Source organism: Colobus angolensis, unplaced genomic scaffold (assembly GCF_000951035.1).
Source record: "Colobus angolensis palliatus isolate OR3802 unplaced genomic scaffold, Cang.pa_1.0 Scaffold40, whole genome shotgun sequence".
NCBI classification, from domain to species: Eukaryota; Metazoa; Chordata; class Mammalia; order Primates; family Cercopithecidae; genus Colobus; species Colobus angolensis.
Window position 1 is genome coordinate 3,290,555 of NW_012117377.1, and position 20,333 is coordinate 3,310,887.

Genomic DNA, 20,333 nt, shown 5'->3' on the forward strand with positions numbered 1-20,333 from the left:
GTTAACAAAACAAAGTCCCCATCCTCACGGTCAGGCCATGTGGTTAGACTCACCAATGCAGCCTTCAAGGAAGTGATGCATAGGGAAGTGGTTAAGATGAACATGTGCTCTCTACATCCTGTCTTCTCTCCCTACTGGATGTCAATGAGACATCAGAAGGCGTCTGTGTCAAAGATGCAGACCATCTGTCAGCCTTGATCTCTCCATGACTTTAGGGACAAGTCCCACACCCACCCTCTCAACAGAAACGTCTGCATCATATAAACTTTTACTATATTGGCTCCTGAACTTTGAGAGTTTATACATTACAGCATTTGTTGACCCTTGTCTACTGTACTCACTCAACCCCACTCAACCCCACCCAGCCAGGTGAACTCCTTTGAGACTTAGTTTAGGTATCGCCTCCTCCAAGGAAACCTTCTGATCACTTTACCCCTTCACTCACCAGACTAGTTTTAGTACTCTATTTAACACTTCCATATTTCATTTATGAGTTGTGTGTGGTTTTAAAAAATTATGTGTATGTTTTTTGTCTTCACTAAAATGTGACTCCTTGAAAGAATAGACTATTTCGTTCTTCTTTGCCTCTCCAGAGCTTAGGACACAGACGGACACAAAGAGGTGCAGAAGAAATATTTGTATAAAATATAATAAGTTTTATTGAGGACATAGTTTATGCTGGAGGATATAGTTTAGAAGACAGATGACTGAAAGGCATATTTGAAAATTTCGAAGTCCGTCCCCTAATACAAAAACAGGGAAATGCTGTTCTAAACTGAAATGTGGAAATAATAATTGCTTGGAAATTTCTTATGGATCTGAAGCTCCATGTAAGACTTGGAGGCCAATATTAAAAGAATATTAAATAGTATGCATAGATTTGTCCAACCATACTGTTTTGAAAGGTACATACTGTGACATGTACTTGGAAATGTAGAAGTCTACATTTCCAAGAGCTACCTAATGATAGTCTTTGAAGTCAAGCAAACTTACCTTCAAATCCATCTGCTAACTACACCTTGGGCAAATTACATTCCTTCTCTGAGCATTAGTTTCCTCTTTTGAAAAACAGATATAACTCATTGACCATGTGTATTAAGCTATTCTTGCATTGCTATAAAGAAATACCTGAGACTGAGTAAGTTATAAAAAAAAGAGTTTTAATTGACTCATGGTTCTGTAGACTATACAGGAAGCATAATGCTGACATCTGCTTGGCTTCTGAGGAGGTGTCAGGAAACTTGCAGTCAGGGCATGTATTAGTCTGTTCTCACATTGCTGTAAAAAATACCTGAAATTGGGAAATTTATAAAGAAAAGAGTTTTCATTGGCTCACAGTTCTGCAGGCTATCTATGAAGCATGGCAGCATCTGCTTGACTTCTGGGGAGGCCTCAGGAAACTTACAATCATGGTGAAGGCAAAGGGAGAACCATCACTTCACATGACTGGAGCAGAGGGAAGGAAGCGTGGTGGTACACGTTTCTAAACAACCAGATCTCATCACTACCATGATGACAGCACTGAGGAAAATGGTGTTAAACCATGAAAAGCTGCCCCAATGATCCAGTCGCCTCCCACCAGGCCCCAGCTCCAACATTTGGGATTACAATTTGACATGAGATTTGGACAGGGACTCAGATCCAAATCATATCATGGCAGAAGGATAAGGGGCAGCAGGCATGCTACATGGCAAAATCAGGAGCAAGAGAGAGCAAGGTGCTTCACACTTTTAAACATCCAGATCTCGCAAGAAGTCATTCACCATCACAAGTGATGGTGGTCTCGGAAAGTGGTGGTCATTTTTGCAATACACTATATGTAACCATCAATCTGGTAGTAAAAACCACAACCACAAAGGAAGGATCGATTGCATGAATGTGACCACTGGCCTATAAGTCACAGCCCAGCTGCCCACACCATCACTCTGCATATACCACAGCCCAGCTGCCCACTCCATCACTTCACATATACCACAGCAAGTGTCTTAGATTGTGTTTCCCAGAAGTCTGAAATGGGGATTTTGTGCTGTGATTTACTGTGGGATCCCCCTCAAAAAGACCCTCTAAAGAATGAGAGACAAAGGATTGGGCAGAGGAAAGAAGTTCAGTAAAGACGTAGTTTCACCTAAAGTATAATCTCAGCCTGATCCCATGGGCAGACAGGCATATGAATGGCACCACAGAGTTGTCCAACTTGACTCAATAGTACTAAGCTTCGATTCCTGTCCCCTCACCATATCAATCAATCAGTTCTCCTGCAAGTTGAAATGTGTGCATACCTTGGCCTGAAGGACAGGCTTCTCCACTGGGTGTATTCATCCCAAGACCCAACCTTGGCAACCTTCAGCTCTGATCCTTTAACTGAGAAGTGATTCCTTTAGAGAGCTGCATTTTCCACTCAAAACAGCATTTATTTTTGCAAGCACTTTTCTAACATAGATGGTAGGCTTTTCCAGCATTTTATATTGGTCTGTATTTATCACATAGCTGCCTATTTTCTCTTTCTAATTTGATTAGCATTTATTACACAGAAAGATTAATATAAATAAAAAATTTTAAATACACTTATAAGAGAAACCAAGGCATGCTAGAAATACTCTTTTCTAGGTGCATACACTAGTGTAGTTGGGGAATTTGATGTAGAAGAGAGAGAAAAACGTGGAGTTCATGGTCTCACGTGAATGAGTAGGGGGTTTATGGTAAGGAAGAGGAACAATGAAAAGATAAAGAAATTTTGCAACTGTCATGTGGAAAGCATCTTTAAATAAAGAGCAAAAGTGGAATATTTTGTGCAAAGTCCTTCTTCAATTTCTTCCTTCAAACTTAAAAAAAAGTTCCAATACTCTGACTGCTTTGAGACATAAATAGGGGTGGGGGGGGCAGAGTATGCAGTGGACAGAAGAGATGGGCAGTTAGAATGGGACAACAGCTAAAACTTTACCTAAATAATGTGCTGGCAAGAGCAACAGCAAGTGTAAATGCACAGAGAGTCAGAGATATTTGGGTTATATATGCACAGGAAGAAAATCCAAATCACCCTTTCTCATAAACTCGAAGTTTTGCATTCCTAGTCTGGTCTACCTGTTTCACTTCTAAACAGAAATAAGTGATAGAATAAAGTGTTCTGATAGAAGAGTAAATCACAATTCTGTGCTTTGAATATGTGACCAAGACAGATACTGGTACCAGAAGTAGGGTGTTATGTAGCAAACACCTGGAAATGCGGAGCAGCTTTGAAAGTGGGTAATGCATACAGACTGAAAGAGTTTGAAGGTGCGTACTAGAAAAAGCCTAGATTGTTGTGAATGAAGGACAATTCTAATGAGGGCTTAGAAGGAGAGAGCTGTAGGAAGAGCCTAAATCTTCTTAGAGATTTTCTAAGTGGTCATGATCAGAATGTTGGTAGAAATACGGACAGTAAAGTTCATTCTGCTGAGGTTTTATTTGAAAATGAGGAATATCTTACTGGAAACTGGAGGAAAGGCCACTCTTGTTATAAAGTGGCAAATAACTTGGCTGAATTTTATCCATGTCCTGGTACTCTGTGGAAGGCAGAACCTAAGGACAATGAACTAGAATATTTGATGAAAAGTATCTCAACAAACCACTCAGGGTGCTGCACGGCTTCTCTTAACTGCTTATAGAAAAACGCAAAAAGAGTCTTTTGGCTCTCTAACCAGCACCATGGCAGTTGGCAAGAACAAGCGCCTTACAAAAGGCGGCAAAAAGGGAGCCAAGAAGAAAGTGGTTGGTCCATTTTCTAAGAAAGATTGGTATGACGTGAAAGCACCTGCTATGTTCAATATAAGAAATATTGCAAAGACGCTCGTCACCAGGACCCAAGGAACCAAAATTGCATCTGATGGTCTCAAGGGTCATGTGTTTGAAGTGAGTCTTGCTGATCTGCAGAATGATGAAGTTGCATTTAGAAAATTCAAGCTGATTACTGACGATGTTCAGGGCAAAAACTGCCTGGCTAACTTCCATGGCATGGATCTTACCCGTGACAAAATGTGTTCCATGGTCAAAAAGTGGCAGACAATGATTGAAGCTCATGTTGACGTCAAGACTACCGATGGTTACTTGCTTCATCTGTTCTGTGTTGGTTTTACTAAAAAACTCAACAATCAGATACAGAAGACTTCTTATGCTCAGCACCAACAGGTCCGCCAAATCCGGAAGAAGATGATGGAAATCATGATCCGAGAGGTGCAGACAAATGACTTGAAAGAAGTGGTCAATCAATTGATTCCAGACAGCATTGGAAAAGACATAGAAAAGGCTTGCCAATCTGTTTATCCTCTCCATGATGTCTTTGTTAGAAAGTAAAAATGCTGAAGAAGCCCAAGTTTGAATTGGGAAAGCTCGTGGAGCTTCATGGTGAAGGCAGTAGTTCTGGAAAAGCCACTGGGGACGAGACAGGTGCTGAAGTTGAATGAGCTGATGGATATGAACCACCAGTCCAAGAATCTGTTTAAAGTTCAGACTTCAAATAGTGTCAAATAAAAAGTGCTATTTGTAAAATAAAAAATGCAAAAAGAGATAACTTAATTAAAGATGGAATTTATTATCAAAATAGAAATAGAACTTAAAGATTTGGAAAATTCTCAGCCTGGCCATGTAAAGAAAAAGAAAGTGTGTTTTGGAGCGAATATGAAGGGTGTGGCTAAGCAACTGTTTGAAATGAAGGTTAATATGGATAGAAGGAAGCTAGGTGCTATTCACTGAGACAAGGAAAGAATAATAGCAAAGGCATTTCTGAAATCTTTGTGGATACCCTACTCTCACAGGTCCAAAGTGCCATGGCCTTGCAGGCAGAACAGTTTCAAAAGAGGGACCCAAGGTGCCTGTGGCCTCACTGCCCAGGACCACCTCAAATCTCTGCTCCCTGCATTCTGGTGCAGCATTTCTTGGCTGCCCTAGCTGTTGCTCAAGCCACTCAGCATGGCACAAGCTGTATTACATGGTGGCATCTATGTGATGCTAACTCTGCAGGCACACAGAGTTCATGATCTGTGGAAACATGGCTACCTCCACCTAGATTTCAAAAGACGCCTTGGAGAGCCTTGGAGAAGGCAGAGAACTTCTACCAGGAAAAGACTGCCACTGAAAATTCCCACCAGAGCAATGCCCAGAAGAGGCATGAGGTTGGAGCAACCTATGAGATCTGAGACATGTAGGGCCACCAGTGTGCAGTGGCAGCCTGGGGGAGCCACAGGCACTTGAGTCTAACCTGTAACAGCTTCAGCATGAGCTGAGCTCAGGCAATCCATGAGTAGGATCCCCTGGAGTCTTGGGGACCCAACCCCTGCCCAGTGTGTCCGGAATAAGGGACATGGAGTCAAAGAATATTATTCTCAGATCTCAAGATTGAATGTTGTTTGCCTTGTTGAGTTTTAGACTCACTCAGGACCTATTACCCCTTTCTGCCTTTCCGTTACTTTTTCTTAGAATGGGAATGTCTATCTGATGCCTGTCCCACTACTGTATATTAAAAGTACCTTGCTTTATTTCACAGGCTCACAGCTGGAGAAGGAATTTGAATCAGAGAAATCGTACCACAAGTTTTATCTGATTTAGATGATATTTAGTTTAGATTTTGGACAGAGATTTTTAAGTTGATGCTGGAATAAGTAAAGATTTGAGGGGCTATTGGAATGGAATGAACATATTTCATATGTGAGAAGGACACAAATTTAGGGGAGACTGGGGCAGAATGCTATGATTTGAATTTGCCTGTCTTTCAAAATGTATGGTAAAGTGTAGTCCTCATCGTCATAGTATTAAAAGTGGGTCCTATGGGGAAGTGATTGAGTCATGAGAGATCTGTCCTCATGAATGGATTAGTGCCTTGTCACAGGGGTGGAGGAAACTACTCAGGTCCCTTTTGTCCTTCTGCCATACACAGCAACAAAGCACCATCTTGGAAGCAGAGAGCCACCCTCACCAGAACTGAATGCAGGCACCACGACCTTGAACTTCCCAGCCTCCTGACCTGTGAGAAATAAATTTCTGTTCTTTATAACTTAGCCAGTCTCAGGTATTTTGTTACTGCAACTCCAGTGTACTAAGTCACAGTCTCAGGAAGAAAGCATGCATTCCTCTTTTCTCCCAGTTAGTGCTGCCAGGACCTCCAGAACTCCGGATGGATTCCCCTGGCTGACACGTGAAAAGATTTTTGCTCTAACTTAATAGATAGGACGGACTGGCAAAGCCACAGTTAAATCAGTTGGAGGAGCCACAAATCAAATCATCTTCACAGAAAGGTACAAAGCTAACAAGTCCAAATGGTAATGAGGTTTGGGGAATTTTTTTTTTTAGTTGGGGGATGGGCATTGTTGTTGCTGTTTGGTTTTCTAGACCAGTAAGCCTGCCATCAGGAATTGCTTACACACAGCTGTCATTTGGGTTCAGAGTGACTCAGAACACTCATAAAGGGATATAAGCCACACGTGCCACCACATGCTTCTGGGCCACCCGTGACACAGAGTATATCATTCATTTTCTGACACTTATTTGCCATCTGCTCAGGGAAACCTCCAGAGCAAATTAGTGTAGCTCTCACTTTCAGACATTAAAATCTACAGTTATGGGCACAGTAGCTGCCCTGTGACAAGCATAGTGTTGGGCATTTAATAAATGTTTTCTCATTTAATTCTCACTACATCCTCAAGCAATGCTCTCCCTTTATGCAGATAAGTTTGTCCAAAGGCACCAGGCACTAGTGGCCAGGGAGAATCTAATCTCAGATTTGTCTGGAGCCAAAATTCACACACTTTTGCAACATCATGCAGAGCTAAGGAGAAGTTTGCTCGCAGGTCTCTCCCCCAGCCCCACCTCCTGGCACACCTTTCCCTGTCCTCTCTGCAGCCTTTCCCAAGCACCCAAGGCCCAGGTGTCCACTTTTTGGGCCTTGACTTAGGTTTCTATAAAATAGAGTTTTTCCTAGTCCTGCCTTCTCTCATTAGGAATTTATCCCACAGACCATGACACTATGATATCATTCTCTTCTGTATCCTTGCAGGTCTCTCTAGGTACACGAGATGAGTCACAGTAACCTGATTCACGTCATGGTCTTGATACTTAGCATAGCTTGTCATTCAATGCCTCCCAGAAAATCTCTTTGTATTTTATGAGGAGCCATTATTAATAACTCAAAAGAATGAGTTATGAAAGCACAGCATTATCTAAAATTAAAACACTATACATGAAGGATGTACTACAAATGTAGACTTTTTCTCTTTCTATAATTTCTCTCATTCTAATCTGGAGGCCCTAGCCTTACTTATAGCAGCTGGTAAGAAATCTTGGAATTTTCCAGTATAATATAATTTTATTTTTGCTGGTAAATAGCATCTCATATCTCACAATTTAAGTTTTAACTTCTTACCTACAGTGTTTCTTTCCTCCAAAGTGTCTGCCTTCCTTATCTTTCCCCATAGATGTGAGTGCACGTGGAAATTTATGGAGTCTCTCAGCATTGTAGAAGAGCCTTTGTTTCTTCTCACTGGTTCCTGTCCTCTTCAGCTTGGCATATAATTCCTGAGGGCTGGACACCAGGTTGCTGAAGGATCCTGTCCCTGCCCTATAACCCAGGAAGAATTTCTACTTCCCCTTCCTGTCCAGAAGTAATATTCCCAGGGATCACCTTTTTCTCTCTTGCCCTACGGACTTCAGATATATCTCTCTACCTTTCACTATGGCAATAAATGTCACTGATTTGCTTTAATGGTAGTAAAGACTACAGAGAGACAGAGAGAGTAAAAATAAAAAATGCATTAATATGGGAGAAAAAACACCCAGAGGAATTTTGAAAAATAGTTTCTCCATTACAGAAGCAAAATTAGAGCGAGGTGGTTTATACTGAGGGTCATACAGTTTGGCTGTGTCCCCACCCAAATCTCATCTTGAATTGTAATAATTCCCATGTGTCAAGTGTGGTACCAGGTGGAGATAATTGAATCATGGGGGTGGTTTTCCCCGTACTGTTCTCATGGTCATGAATAAGTCTCATGAGATCTGATGGTTTTATAAATGGGAGTTTCCCTGCACAAGCTGTCTGGCCTGCTGCCATGTAAGAAGTGACTTTGCTCCTCATTTGCCTTCTGCCATGATTGTAAGGCTTCCCCAGTCATGTGGAACTATGAGTCAATTAAACTTCTTTCCTTTATAAATTACCTAGTCTCAGGTATGTCTTTATTAGCAGTGTGAAAACAGACTAATACTGCCTCCTCCTGTAGATAGCAAAGGAGTGATTCTACTGCATTAATATTAATCTCATGAATTTAGCAGCATTTCAGTCCTGTTTTTAGCTCAAGTCTAATTGGAGGAGAGTAGATAGCAACCAACTATAATACAAAAAGCAACCATTTGGAGTCAGAGCTAGATTCAAATCCAAGTCCCATCACCTCATACAATGTTACCTTTGGGGAAGTTATTCAATCTTTTTGGGCTTCAGGTGGCCTTTCAAAAATGTTATCTACATCATAAAAGTGTTGCTGATATTCAATGAAATATTCCATATGAAACCCCTCACAAAGGACTGGGAACGTAGTAAGTCTAAATACATGTTTGTTTCCATTCCTCCACCATTTTTCTCTATAAGATGAAGTGAGAAATTATATGGTCCCCGGGAAATGACTATCTGCAGAGGCTTGTGGCATTCTACTTTCTGGATATATTGCCTTATGTCTGGCAAACTGTACTGATTAAAAGTTCCAACAGAAGAAGAAAAAACTAATTTGGAAGGGCTAATCAAGACTCTCCATAGTCCAAAAGGAATGATTTCCCAGTTGTGCAGAGAACCAATAAACCTCCATCCTGAAGACAAAAGTAATTTTATGAAGCTGCATGAAGTTTCTCTAGAGAGAGTGATTTCACAAAGCCCAGTGGCCACAGCTGTGCAGTGGAACCAAACTACTTTGAATCTCTGCCATCAAAGGAAAGAATCTCAGGATTTTCTGCTACAGAAGCATGATCATGTTTAAATTCTTAAAATGCTACATTAGCAAGAATTCTCCACAGAAACAGACTCTCTAGAGCTGAGAGAGAGAGAAAGAGAGAGAGAGTTAATATAGGAATTGCCTCACGGGACAATGGAGGCCAAGAAGTTCCAGAATCTGACATCTGCAAGCCAGCAAACAAAGAAAGCCAATGATGTAATTTAGTCTGAATTCAAAGGCCCAAGAACGGAGGTATAGATGGTGTAAGTCCTGATCTGAGTCTAAAGGCCCAATAACCAGGAACACTCATGTTAACAGAAGATGAATAGGCCAGGTGCGGTGGTTCACACCTTTAATCCCAGCGCTTTGGGAGGCTGAGGCAGGCAGATCTCTTGAGGCCAGAAGTTTGAGATCAGCTTGATCAACATGGTGAAACCCTGTCTCACCAAAAACACAAAAATTAGCTAGACATGGTGGTGTGTGCCTGTAGTCCCAGCTACTCGGGAGGCTGAGCCACAAGAATGAACCTGAGAGGCAGAGGTTGCAGTGAACTGAGGTCGTGCCACTGCACTCCAGTGTGGGCAACAGAGCAAGAAGAAAAAAAAGAGAGGAAGACGAATGTCTCGGCTGCATAAGGAAAGAGAAAATATATTGTTCTGAAGTTTTGTTCTATTTGTGTTCTCAATAAATTGGATGGTACCTACTCACATTGGTGAGGATGATCTTCTGTACTCAGTCTGACTTTAATCTTTTCTGGAAACACCTTCACAAACACACCTAGAAATTATGTTTTACCAGCTATCTGGGCATCCCCTAGTCCAGTCAAGTTGACACATAAAATGACCACCACGATTCTACCTCTTATCAATCAACCCATATACATCTTTTTAAACCACACTTAATCTTCAATTAAAGACACTAACAGGGTCATAATTCTGCCTAAAGTGATACAACTATCCTGCATACAACCAAAGACACACTAATCCCTTCCCCAGAAGAGGAGGCAAAGTATTTGAGTGATGTTAACTCTTCCCATCGATATCTTATAACTTTACTTCTATGTAAGATTAATAATACTTAAATACTATGATATAAAGTCAATGCATCTTATGTTACATAAGGGAATAAGAGAATGAAAAATATTTGCTTGATTTATATAGATATAAATTAATTTATAAATATATAAGACATATTCCATATATATTCAAATATTATATATACATATATACACATATATATCCACACAAATATATTCATTACAAAACAAGTTACAGCCCTCATTTCTGTAACTGGTCGCTTATTCTTAGCTGGTATTTGTAAATACCTTCTTCTACTATTCATTGTGTATTCCCTTTGCCTTCAGCAAACACCTCAGCTGGTCATGGTTTTTCACCTGGAAGGGTGATCTAAATCTGAAGGGCCTGGTCATTAGTAGCCCTTGAGTCCTGGTCATTGAGTTGTTATAGTTTTATATTGACCATAATCACAGGGCATGGTGACACTAAAAGATACCTGAAGGATCTCCTGTTTTCTGGGCTTACTCTTCTCTCTCTCCATTATGGAATAATAGTCCAATTCTTCTTGGTGGTCTGAATCAATCACCTCAGTCAACACCATACTTCCATTCTTCACCTGTTGACTCAAAACCAGAAGGAGCCCAAACTGACTGGGCAGCAGTCTTAACTTTCAGTTCAGTGGAATCATCATTATGTCTCCTGGTGAAAGCATTTCTCCCTCAGAACTAGAGACCTTTAGGCCGGCAGAGTATAAAGTGATAGAAATGGGAAGCAAAAATTTTGCTGGGGTAATGGTGAGTGGTTCCACTTCCATTTCCACTCTTTGATTCTTCGACCCATGAATCCAGTCTATGGAAAAGACAACACCATGTATTGGACACTGATTTAGAGCACAGAGAACCTTACCCCAGCACTCAAGGTATAGCCACCTAACTGGCACTATAACTGACTCCTCAAAAAGCTATTGCACCATTTTATCAAGCCATCTGCTTCAGAATAGTGGGGAACATGGTTAAACCAGTGAATTACATGAGCGTACATTTATTGCTGCACTTCTTTTGCTGTGGAGTGAGTTCCTTAATCACACACAATGCTGTGTGGCATGCCATGATGGTGGATAAAGCATTCTGTAAGTCCACAGATGGTAGTTTTGGCAAAAGCACTGTGTACAGGGAAGGCAAAGAGAAGTGTCTATTCCAGAATAAAACACTGCCCCTTTCATAATGGAAGCAGGCCAATGTAATAAACATGACTCCAGGTAGCTGGCTGATCACCTACGGATGGTACCACATTGGAGGCTCAGTGTTGGTCTCTGCTACTGGCAGATTGGACCTTCAGCAGTGACCATAGTTAGGTCAGCCTTGGTGAGTGAAAGTCCATGTTTCTGATCCTATGAATAACCTCCATGTCTGCCACCAAGGACACTTTGGTCATGAACCCATTGGGCAATGACAGGGGTGGCTGGGGAAACAGTCCAAGTAGCATTCACAGAAAGGGTTATCCTATCTACTCGGTTATTAAAGTTCTCCTCTGCTGTGGTCACCTTTTGGTGATCATTCACATGAAACATGAACATCTTCACAAGTTTTGCTGATTTGGAGATGTCTATCCACATTTTTGTCTCCTAAATTTGTCACCAAATTTTCCAATTATGTTCCTTCCAAGTTCCTGACCATCCGACCAAACCACCATTGGCTACAGCCTACACATAAGGATTTGATCACACATCTTGCCATTTCTCCTTCTAAGCAAAGGGAACAGCCAGGTGCCCTGCCCGAATTTTCGTCCACTGGGAGGAGTTCCCTTCATAACTGTCCTTCAGGGATGTGCCAGAGAGTGGTTGTAGTGCTACAGCAGTCCACTTCTGGGTGGTGCTGCATATCATGCAGAAACATCTGTAAACCAGGCCTAATTCTTCTCTTCCTCTGCCAACTGATCATAGGGAACTCTCCATGAAGCCATAGGTACAGTCTGAGAGAGAGAAAGCAGTGCAGCAGAAGGGAGGAGCATGGGCAATTGGGCAACTTCTTCATGTAAATTACTTACCCTTTCAGAGACCGTTAGAGCTGGATCACATACATACCACTTCCATTGATGACAAAGAGCTGCGTGCATGCCTAACCTTATTGCTTGGTGGTCAGATAACACCCAGTTTATTACGGGCAGCTCAGGTCACATGGTAACTTGGTGCCACATGGTTGAGCATTCAGTCTCTACTGATGCCCAGTAGCAGGCCAAGAACTGTCTCTTAAAAGGAGAGTAGTTATTTGGAGAAGATGGCAGGGACTCACTCCAAAACCCTAAAGGCCTGCACTTCAATCCACTTATAGGGACCCACCAAAGGCTTCAAACAGCATCTCTGTTCACCACTAATAATCAGTCACCACTGGATGTGTTAGATCCTATGGCTCAAGTAACAGAGCAGCTTGCACAGTAACCTGGACCTATTGCAGAGCCTTGCTTTGTTCTAGACTGCAGTCAAAACTAGAAACTTTTCAGGTCATTTTGTAAATGGCCCAGCATAACACACCCAAATGTGGAATATGTTGCTTCCTAAGTCCAAAGAGGCCCAATATGTGCTGTGTCTCTTCCTTGGTTGCAGGTGGTGCCAGACGCAACAATTTAACCTTCACCTTAGAAGGGATATCTCTATATGCCCCACACCATTGGACACATAGAAATTGCATTGAGTTAGAAAGCCCTTGAATTTTTGTCCGATTTATTTCCCAACCTCTGACAGTTGAAGGTCTTATCAATAAGTCTAGAGTGGTTGCTAATTCTCATTCACCAGGTCCAATCAGCAAAATGTGATTAATGTAATGGGCCAGTGTGATATCTTGTGGAAGAGAAAGGTCATCAAGATCCATGAAAACTAAACTATGACATAGAACTGTAGAGCTGACATACCCTTGAGGTAGGAGAGTGAAAGTATATTGCTGACCTTGCCAACTAAAAGCAAACTGCTTCTGCTGGTCCCTTCTGCTGGTCCCTATGGACAGGGATGATGAAAAAGCCATTTCCCAGGTCAATAGCTGCATATCAGTGCCAGGAGATAGTCGATTTTCTCAATAAATGGAACCATATCTGGTACAGAACCTGCAGTTGGAGTCACCACTTGGTTAGGTTTATGATAATCCACTGTCTTTCTCCAAGACCTGTCTATCACAGGCCAAACAGGATAGTTGAATGGAGACAGGGTGGAAATCACCACGCCTGCATCTTTTAAGTTTCTGAGGGTGGCACTAATTTCTGCATGTAGAATTGCTTTTGATTTGATATTTTTCTAAGTAGAGGCAGTTCTAATGACTTCCATGTGGCCTTTTCTATTATAACAGCCCTCACTTCACAGGTCAGGGAATGAATGGAGGAATTCTGCCTGCTGCTAAATATGTCTATTTTAATTAACACATTCCAGAACTGGAGAAAAAATAAAAAAAACCACAGGATAGGTTCAATGATCCACTGGACTCACTGTGAGACAAATCTGAGCTAAAACTTTATTGATCATCTGACTTCCACAAGCCCCTACTCCAATGAGAAGACTACTGTGATGTTTTAGGTCTCCTGTAATCAGCGGATAGACAAAGCCAGTGTCCAGTAGACCCAAAAGGTCTGATTATTTGCTTTTCCCCAGTGTACAATTATCTTGTAAAAGGCCATAGGTCCCTTTGGCGAAGGATAGGAGAAAGATTTAACAGTATAAATTTTTAGTATTATACCGTGGTTCTCCCAGGGGACCTGACCTCTCCTTCACTCATGGGGTTCTGGGTCTATAAACTGGCTCATCTGGGAATTGACTGAGGGGACACATCTCTCTGTTTTTATGATTTCAGTTAGACTTTTGTTTTTTGGCCTAGAAATGTTCTGCTTATACAGATCAGTTAAGATTTTAGTAGGCTTCCTATCTATTTCACTTTGAGAAACATCATGATTAACTAGCCAACAGCATACGTGTCCTGGAGTCAGACTATTCTGGCTGCTGCTTTGACTCTGCTTTTCATTATAATAACCATGCCCACTTTGCCTTTGGTGGTTAAGTGCCACCGCCACCACTTGACTCCTGTCATATTCTGGGATCTAATCATTCCCATTGCATTTAGGTTTTCCAATCAAATGACTGTGGTTCCCTTTGTAAGGTGGGGCCTACAAAAAAGAGCAACCACAAAGCTCGACAAAGATGCTGGGTATCCCTCAACATTTATTTATTTATCCAAAGTATTTCTCAAAGTATTGGTGAAAGGTATGTCTTCTAGATTATTCCATCATAGGTGAGTAAGGTAAATGACAAATCCACTCTAATCTTCCAGTGTCCTTAGGACTTTGAATTTCTTCCTCTCTATTAAACTAAGTAAGGTCAGGCATTTCTAGTTCATTTATGGTGGGCCATCTTTTTATCTTTGTTTCACCCAGCCAGTTAGAGTCCTTTCTGCCAAGCCATAACACTGAATGCAGAATCTCTGCTTATTGAGCCCACATCAATAAATTCAGCCTGATCCAATTTTATGTTCCTTCTACCATTTTTCCACACCCTTAATTCCCACACATGTTCCACATCCATAACTCCCATACGTGTTTCCAGGATTTCTGCTTGTATGAACTAATAACCCCAAGGAGTTCTTTTGGAATTCAGTGCACCCTGTTATGGGTCATACTTCGTACCTCACCTTTAGGGCCCTGCTGGGACTTGAGTCCAGTCATAGGTCTAGAAACAAAGAGGGGTGGTCAGGATGAGCGCTGAGGAGAATCAGAATTGTCTTGCATGGCAGTTCTCTCAGGGGAGACCATTACCATTTCCTCAAGCAATGCAGGGTTAAACCTCTCAGACAGAGGTGGACAGGCCAATACCACTGACACTGGGGAGGTTGCTGTCAGGAGGGTTGGGGAGGCCTCTTCTACTGGGGCTGGGGAGATTTCTCCCTCTGGAAAAGAAGGTTCATCAGAATTTAGGGGCTGAGTATCTCCAGATTCATCAGGGTCTTCCCATATGGCCCCATTTCAAATTACAGGATTCCATTCTTTCCCAATCAATGCCCTCACTTTAACAGTAGACACCCTGGGAGGCTGGGATTTCAACTTGTGCTGTAATTTAGCCAATCATCAGATGAGGTTCTACATTCAGCCTTCAGCATTTTCAGCCCTGTAACTATTGGAGATAAGGCTGTCCTTCAGAGCACACCTGGAAGCTCTTAGGTCATTTGTGATTCTTCACCTGGAAATGCAACTCCCTGAATTGAACTCATTTCTTTTTTTTCCACGACACATCCAGTAACATTAGGATCAACCAGCCAGCATCATTATATTCCCTATTTTTCCATAAATGTTCAAAAGTATCCTATAGAGAGTCACTTAGTTCACAACAAAATACCTACTAATGAACAGTCTTTAGCACCATGTACAGTTCTAATGACTTCACCTCTGGCCTTACACATTGGACAGGGAAAAGGAGAGGGTACTTCATCCACTGGCAGCCAGTATATAGAGTGAAAAGCTTGCTCAAAAAGGAGAGCTGTCCAATAAAGGTCTTTCTCCACAGATCCTGAATAAAGAAAAAGGAAACAGTCAGGTAGCCACAGGAAATAAATGTGATAGGTATTTGGGAAAATATAATTAAAAAGAAAACTTTCTCCCTACCAAGAAATCTTCTCCCTAAAGAGAGTTGAAGCAGGAAAAAATAGCGCTTTTATTACTGAATAAGTTTTGGCAAAAAACAGAACTTCAACAAATTTAGTTTAAAGATTGAATTGGCTTTTATTAGCAATTCATGAATCAGGCAGCATCCTGTCTAAAAATAGAGGGAGCTCTGTTGGGTAAGGTGAAACAGTTAGTTTTTGTAAGGTGCTATCTTGCCGAATAAGGAAACAGAATAATACAAAAAAGTGGATTGGTTAACATCAGGTTACTTTAGGTTACTTTCATTCTTTCCTGTAGTGCTGGCTCAGGTTGGCTGAGCCCTTTCTGACTGGTCGTTGTGAATCTCTTGTTTGACTACGTGACACTTAGCATGAATGACTCCATTTTGGTTTGGTCTGTTGAGGCCCAGTACAGGAGCTCAATCCAAACCTACAGCCTTCCATAAATTTTATTTAATAGCATTAAACCAGAATGTAATGTGCACCACTACGAGATTGCAAAGACAGAAAGAAATCTCACATTTTTATATAGCCAAGCAGCCACAATCCATTACACATGTGTTTTCAAGGTAAGCAATAACTAGTCCTCGAATAAGAGGCCTTGACAGCACCAACTGTCACACAAAGTTCATCCTAACTTTACCTAGGCATGGGGCTGACCACCTGTATTAGCTAATTGGTATTATCCAAAGGAAGAAGCCAACTTCTCATATCTTCTATTGGGGAGCAGTTTTGCAACTTGAAGCAAGATACTCACTGAAGTCAGACTTCTACCCTGACACAGAAACTGGGAGATGGGGATGCTATGTCCTTTGATGTTTACATTTCAAAGAGATGGTTGCCAGATCCTTGGGAAGACATTCCAGGGTAACAAAGCTGAGGAAAGTCCTACCTAATCTTCAAAAGGATTTAAATACATTTCAAAGGGAGAAGAAAATACTTACAACTAGAAGTTTTCTAAGGTAAATGCTTAAAGAAAACGGAAGAGAGGAAAATCTCTTTTCGTACTTTCAAGAGGAATAATTAAACCTTTTAATTTTAGTTTGTGCATAGTAAGTCCTCAATTAATGTAGTGGATAGGTTCTTGGAAACTGACTTTAAGCAAAATGATAATGAAACCAATTTTACCATAGGCTAACTAATATAAAAAAAGAGTTAAGTTTCTGTAACATCTCTGGTCACAAAAACGTTACCAAACCTCTAACAAAAGACTGAAAAATACTTCTAATATTAAACCTTGAAATAAATGAGAGCTGCACATACATTTAAGATCAATAAAAACAAGTAAGATAATTATTTACCCAATTTCGGAATCAGTGAGTGAAGGCGGCCATAGGTAGGTTCAATCAAGGAATAAATGTTTTCACGGCTAAAATCATAAGGAGCACCCGCAATCACCACGTGGCTTAAAAAACCAACAATCGCACATGTGGCGGCTCACTGAGTGCTTTCTTGCTGCATCCTTTATTGTTGTGCCTTTGCATGATTACTGTATACTTTACACATTCTTATTTGACAATGATTTATGTTTACTCATTCACTCATTTTCCAACCCACTCATTCCAGTTCAGGCTCATGGGTGGCCGTGCAGCCCATCCCAGCAGCTTAGGGCAAGGCCAGAACCAGCTCAGGACAGGACACCAGCCCACTGCAGGGTGCACTCACACGCACCCCCGCACTGTCACTCACACTGGGACCACATAAACACACCGTTTCACTCCATGTGCACAACTTTGGGATGTGAGAGGAAACCCGAGTATCCAGAGCAAACCCACACCGACACGCGGAGAATGTGCAAACTCCACACAGAGAGTGGCCCCAGATGGGAATCTATTTTTTTCCTCCAATGTTAAAATGAAACAAAGTTATGCTAGGACCCACTGTATTTTCATGAAAAGGTTCTGTTGTAGAGGCTGGAGGAGTCATGAGAAACCTGTGTGAGCTGGAGTTACGTGGTAACACAAACAATGAACAAGCAGAAATTATAAGGTAGATAGAAGACACCTATCTCAAGATTCATATAAAAATCTGTAATTGAGAGAGTGCTAACAGAGATGAGTGAGAAGCAGGCATGTGGCAAGCAGCTGAGACTATCTGAGCACATCCACCACTTTGCCGTTGCAATTGCCTTCAATATGGAACCACCACTTTCCAGGCTTGGCTGTCCAGATTTCCCTGAGCTCCCCTGTGTATATATTATTACAACCACCACCACTCCCTTCCTCCGTATACACACCATTACTTGAAGTAGCATGAGGGGGCTCTTCATTTCATGGCTAAAATAGTGCTTGCTTAAAACATGATGGAAATATTTGTTCCTGAAGGGCTTTCTGGAAAACCTGGGATGCTACTGTGCTGAACACACTGTCATCCAGATAAAATGGACTCTTCTTGGGGAGCCTTGACATCTGGAACATGGGAAGGTCATTCTGTGGATTCAGGGTCACTCTGACAATACTAAAAAGGGCCTACACAGTGTTATACGCATGCAAATAAATGTCCTCAGGTGAATGAAGAATCACAAATATAGTAGCTCTGGTTTGTGAAAGGCAATATTTGATTGTCTTAAACAAAGGGCTTTTTTTCTGTTGTTTTTTGTTTTGCACAATTTTTGGAGTCTGCAACTTTAAGCAAAATGACATGTGATGACCTTGACTGTATGTCGTTGGTAAGACCTCCTTGGTAAGAATTTAATAGAATTAGCCTTTGTGCAAGATATTCATCTGTTCTTCTGTTGCTCTGCTTATTTGTTCAACCAACCAACAATTACCAGGCCATGCAGGGTTCTATGAACTGAGAACACAACAGCTGATAAGCTAGACCAGGGCCCTGCTGTTGAGGCACTTATATCCCACTGGGAGACAGAAAACAAGCAGGGGCATATGAAGACATAATATATCAGCTGCAAAGTTCAGGGAGAAATAAAGCAAGGGAGGGTGGATACTATCTCAGACACTGTTCAGGGAGATGACATATTATCTTGTGTTCATTATCACTTAGGCCAGCAGTATAAGCTAAAATGTGGCAAATAACATTTTTCCAAGGGTCAGAAAGAAAGAAAGCACTGAGAGTTGGATGCTCTCAAGAAGTAAATATGAAAAATTTCCTTTCTGGGCTACAGAGGTGTGGCAGCTTTTAAGAACCTTTTCTCTAGCTTCCCTCGGAGATCACTTAAAGAAGCCAAGTGAGGTATCTGGTCTTGGTCATTCCTATTAAAGATTTCATCACTGAATGACCCCTGACACATTTTCAAAAGTGATCCAATCATAGCGCCCTATAGGAGGGCAGTGCTGCCAAATGGGGAGAGCATCAGTCTAGCCACCCAGAGACCCCAGTCCTGTTCCAGATTGATCTGTTCCAGATTGATGCCAGATACTTATTTTTATCTTTGTATGATGTGTCTAGTCCACCTGAAGTCTCAGAACCAGTCTCAAGTAGATGAGATAATGGAGTTAAATGCTGTGCTTTGTGTGAATTTCAATCTAGTGAACACAAAACCACTTCTGGGGTTGTAATGCAGCTGATTTCATGCATGCCTTCTCTCCTCTTCCAGACTATAAGCTCCAGAAGGACGGAGACCTTGTCTTGCTCATGGTTTTTATACTCCAGCTCATAGCACCATACTTGGCATATAGTGGCACTTCATACATGTCTGCTTAATAAGTAAGATCAAATCAAATCAAATTATTTGTAACAGCACTGACTTCCTTGTCCTTGATAGGCTTCTCTTTGAAGCAAACAAAGTAGGAGAAATAGTGATATAATTTCTGTTATTATCTGTCTTGTACTATATTTGGTGAAAGTGAACTGCTTTTTATAAAATAAGTGGCTAGGGCTAGGGGGTTTTAAAATAACTCTTAAAGATAAAGGTTTTGAGTCCTTGAAATGAAATGCTCAATAAAGCAATTACTCCCCTTGGTGGCTTTCCAGAGTCCTGTACCTTTGGGATTAACTTTCCCTTTTCTGTGCTTGCACAGTAGTCCCTGGGGGGACACTTGCTGAGGACACTTAGTGATGAGATATTGCTTGTTCAGGCTCATACTCCCTTCTGGGAGAAACGCTATATCAGGCTTCCAACTTCATCTCATCCCACACACGGAGGCTTCACCATCCTGGCTACCTTACTGTGCTACCTTTGACCACAAAACAGGTCAGACATAATAAATCTTGTATGGTGAGGATATCTACAATGTTTGGCACAAACACATTGTTTGAATTTATAAATGATTACAGCAACAATTTATATTGTTCATATTAAAGTGAACTCACAGAATCACTGGAAGTTAGCAAAAAATAAAACAAACCCCAAGTAAAGTGATAAATATTAAATTTTGGAGTGTCCAGACACCAAATGTGAGTACAGTCAAATCCAAACTCTAGTAAAGAAAATAGGCCGAGCGTGGTGGTTCATGCCTGTAATCCCAACACTTTGGAGTCCGAGGTGGGCAGATCACCTGAGGTCAGGAGTTCAAGACCAGCCTGGGCAAAGTGGTGAAACTCCATCTCTACTAAAAATACACAAATTAGCTAAGCACGGTGGCAGGCACTGGCAATCCTAGCTACTCAAGAGATGGAGGCAGGAGAATCTCTTGAACCTGGGAGGTGGAGTTTGCAGTGAGCCAAGATCACACCATTGCACTCCAGCATGGGTAACAAGAGTGAAACTCTGTCTCAAAAATAATAATAACAGCAATTTAAAAATAAATAAATAAATAAAACTAAAAGCAAGTTTTAGAATTCTCGAG

The 20,333-nt window shown here is 41.3% G+C and overlaps 1 protein-coding gene across 1 annotated transcript; it reads left to right on the forward strand.

Annotated features, from left to right (window-relative positions):
* The first annotated feature begins 3,652 nt into the window (after positions 1-3,652).
* On the forward strand, positions 3,653-4,478 carry LOC105521481 (40S ribosomal protein S3a-like). The gene is given in 2 exon segments (XM_011955686.1): positions 3,653-4,324; positions 4,327-4,478. Coding segments are annotated over 2 exon segments (792 nt in total). The 5' UTR covers positions 3,653-3,684.
* Positions 4,479-20,333: the final 15,855 nt, after the last annotated feature.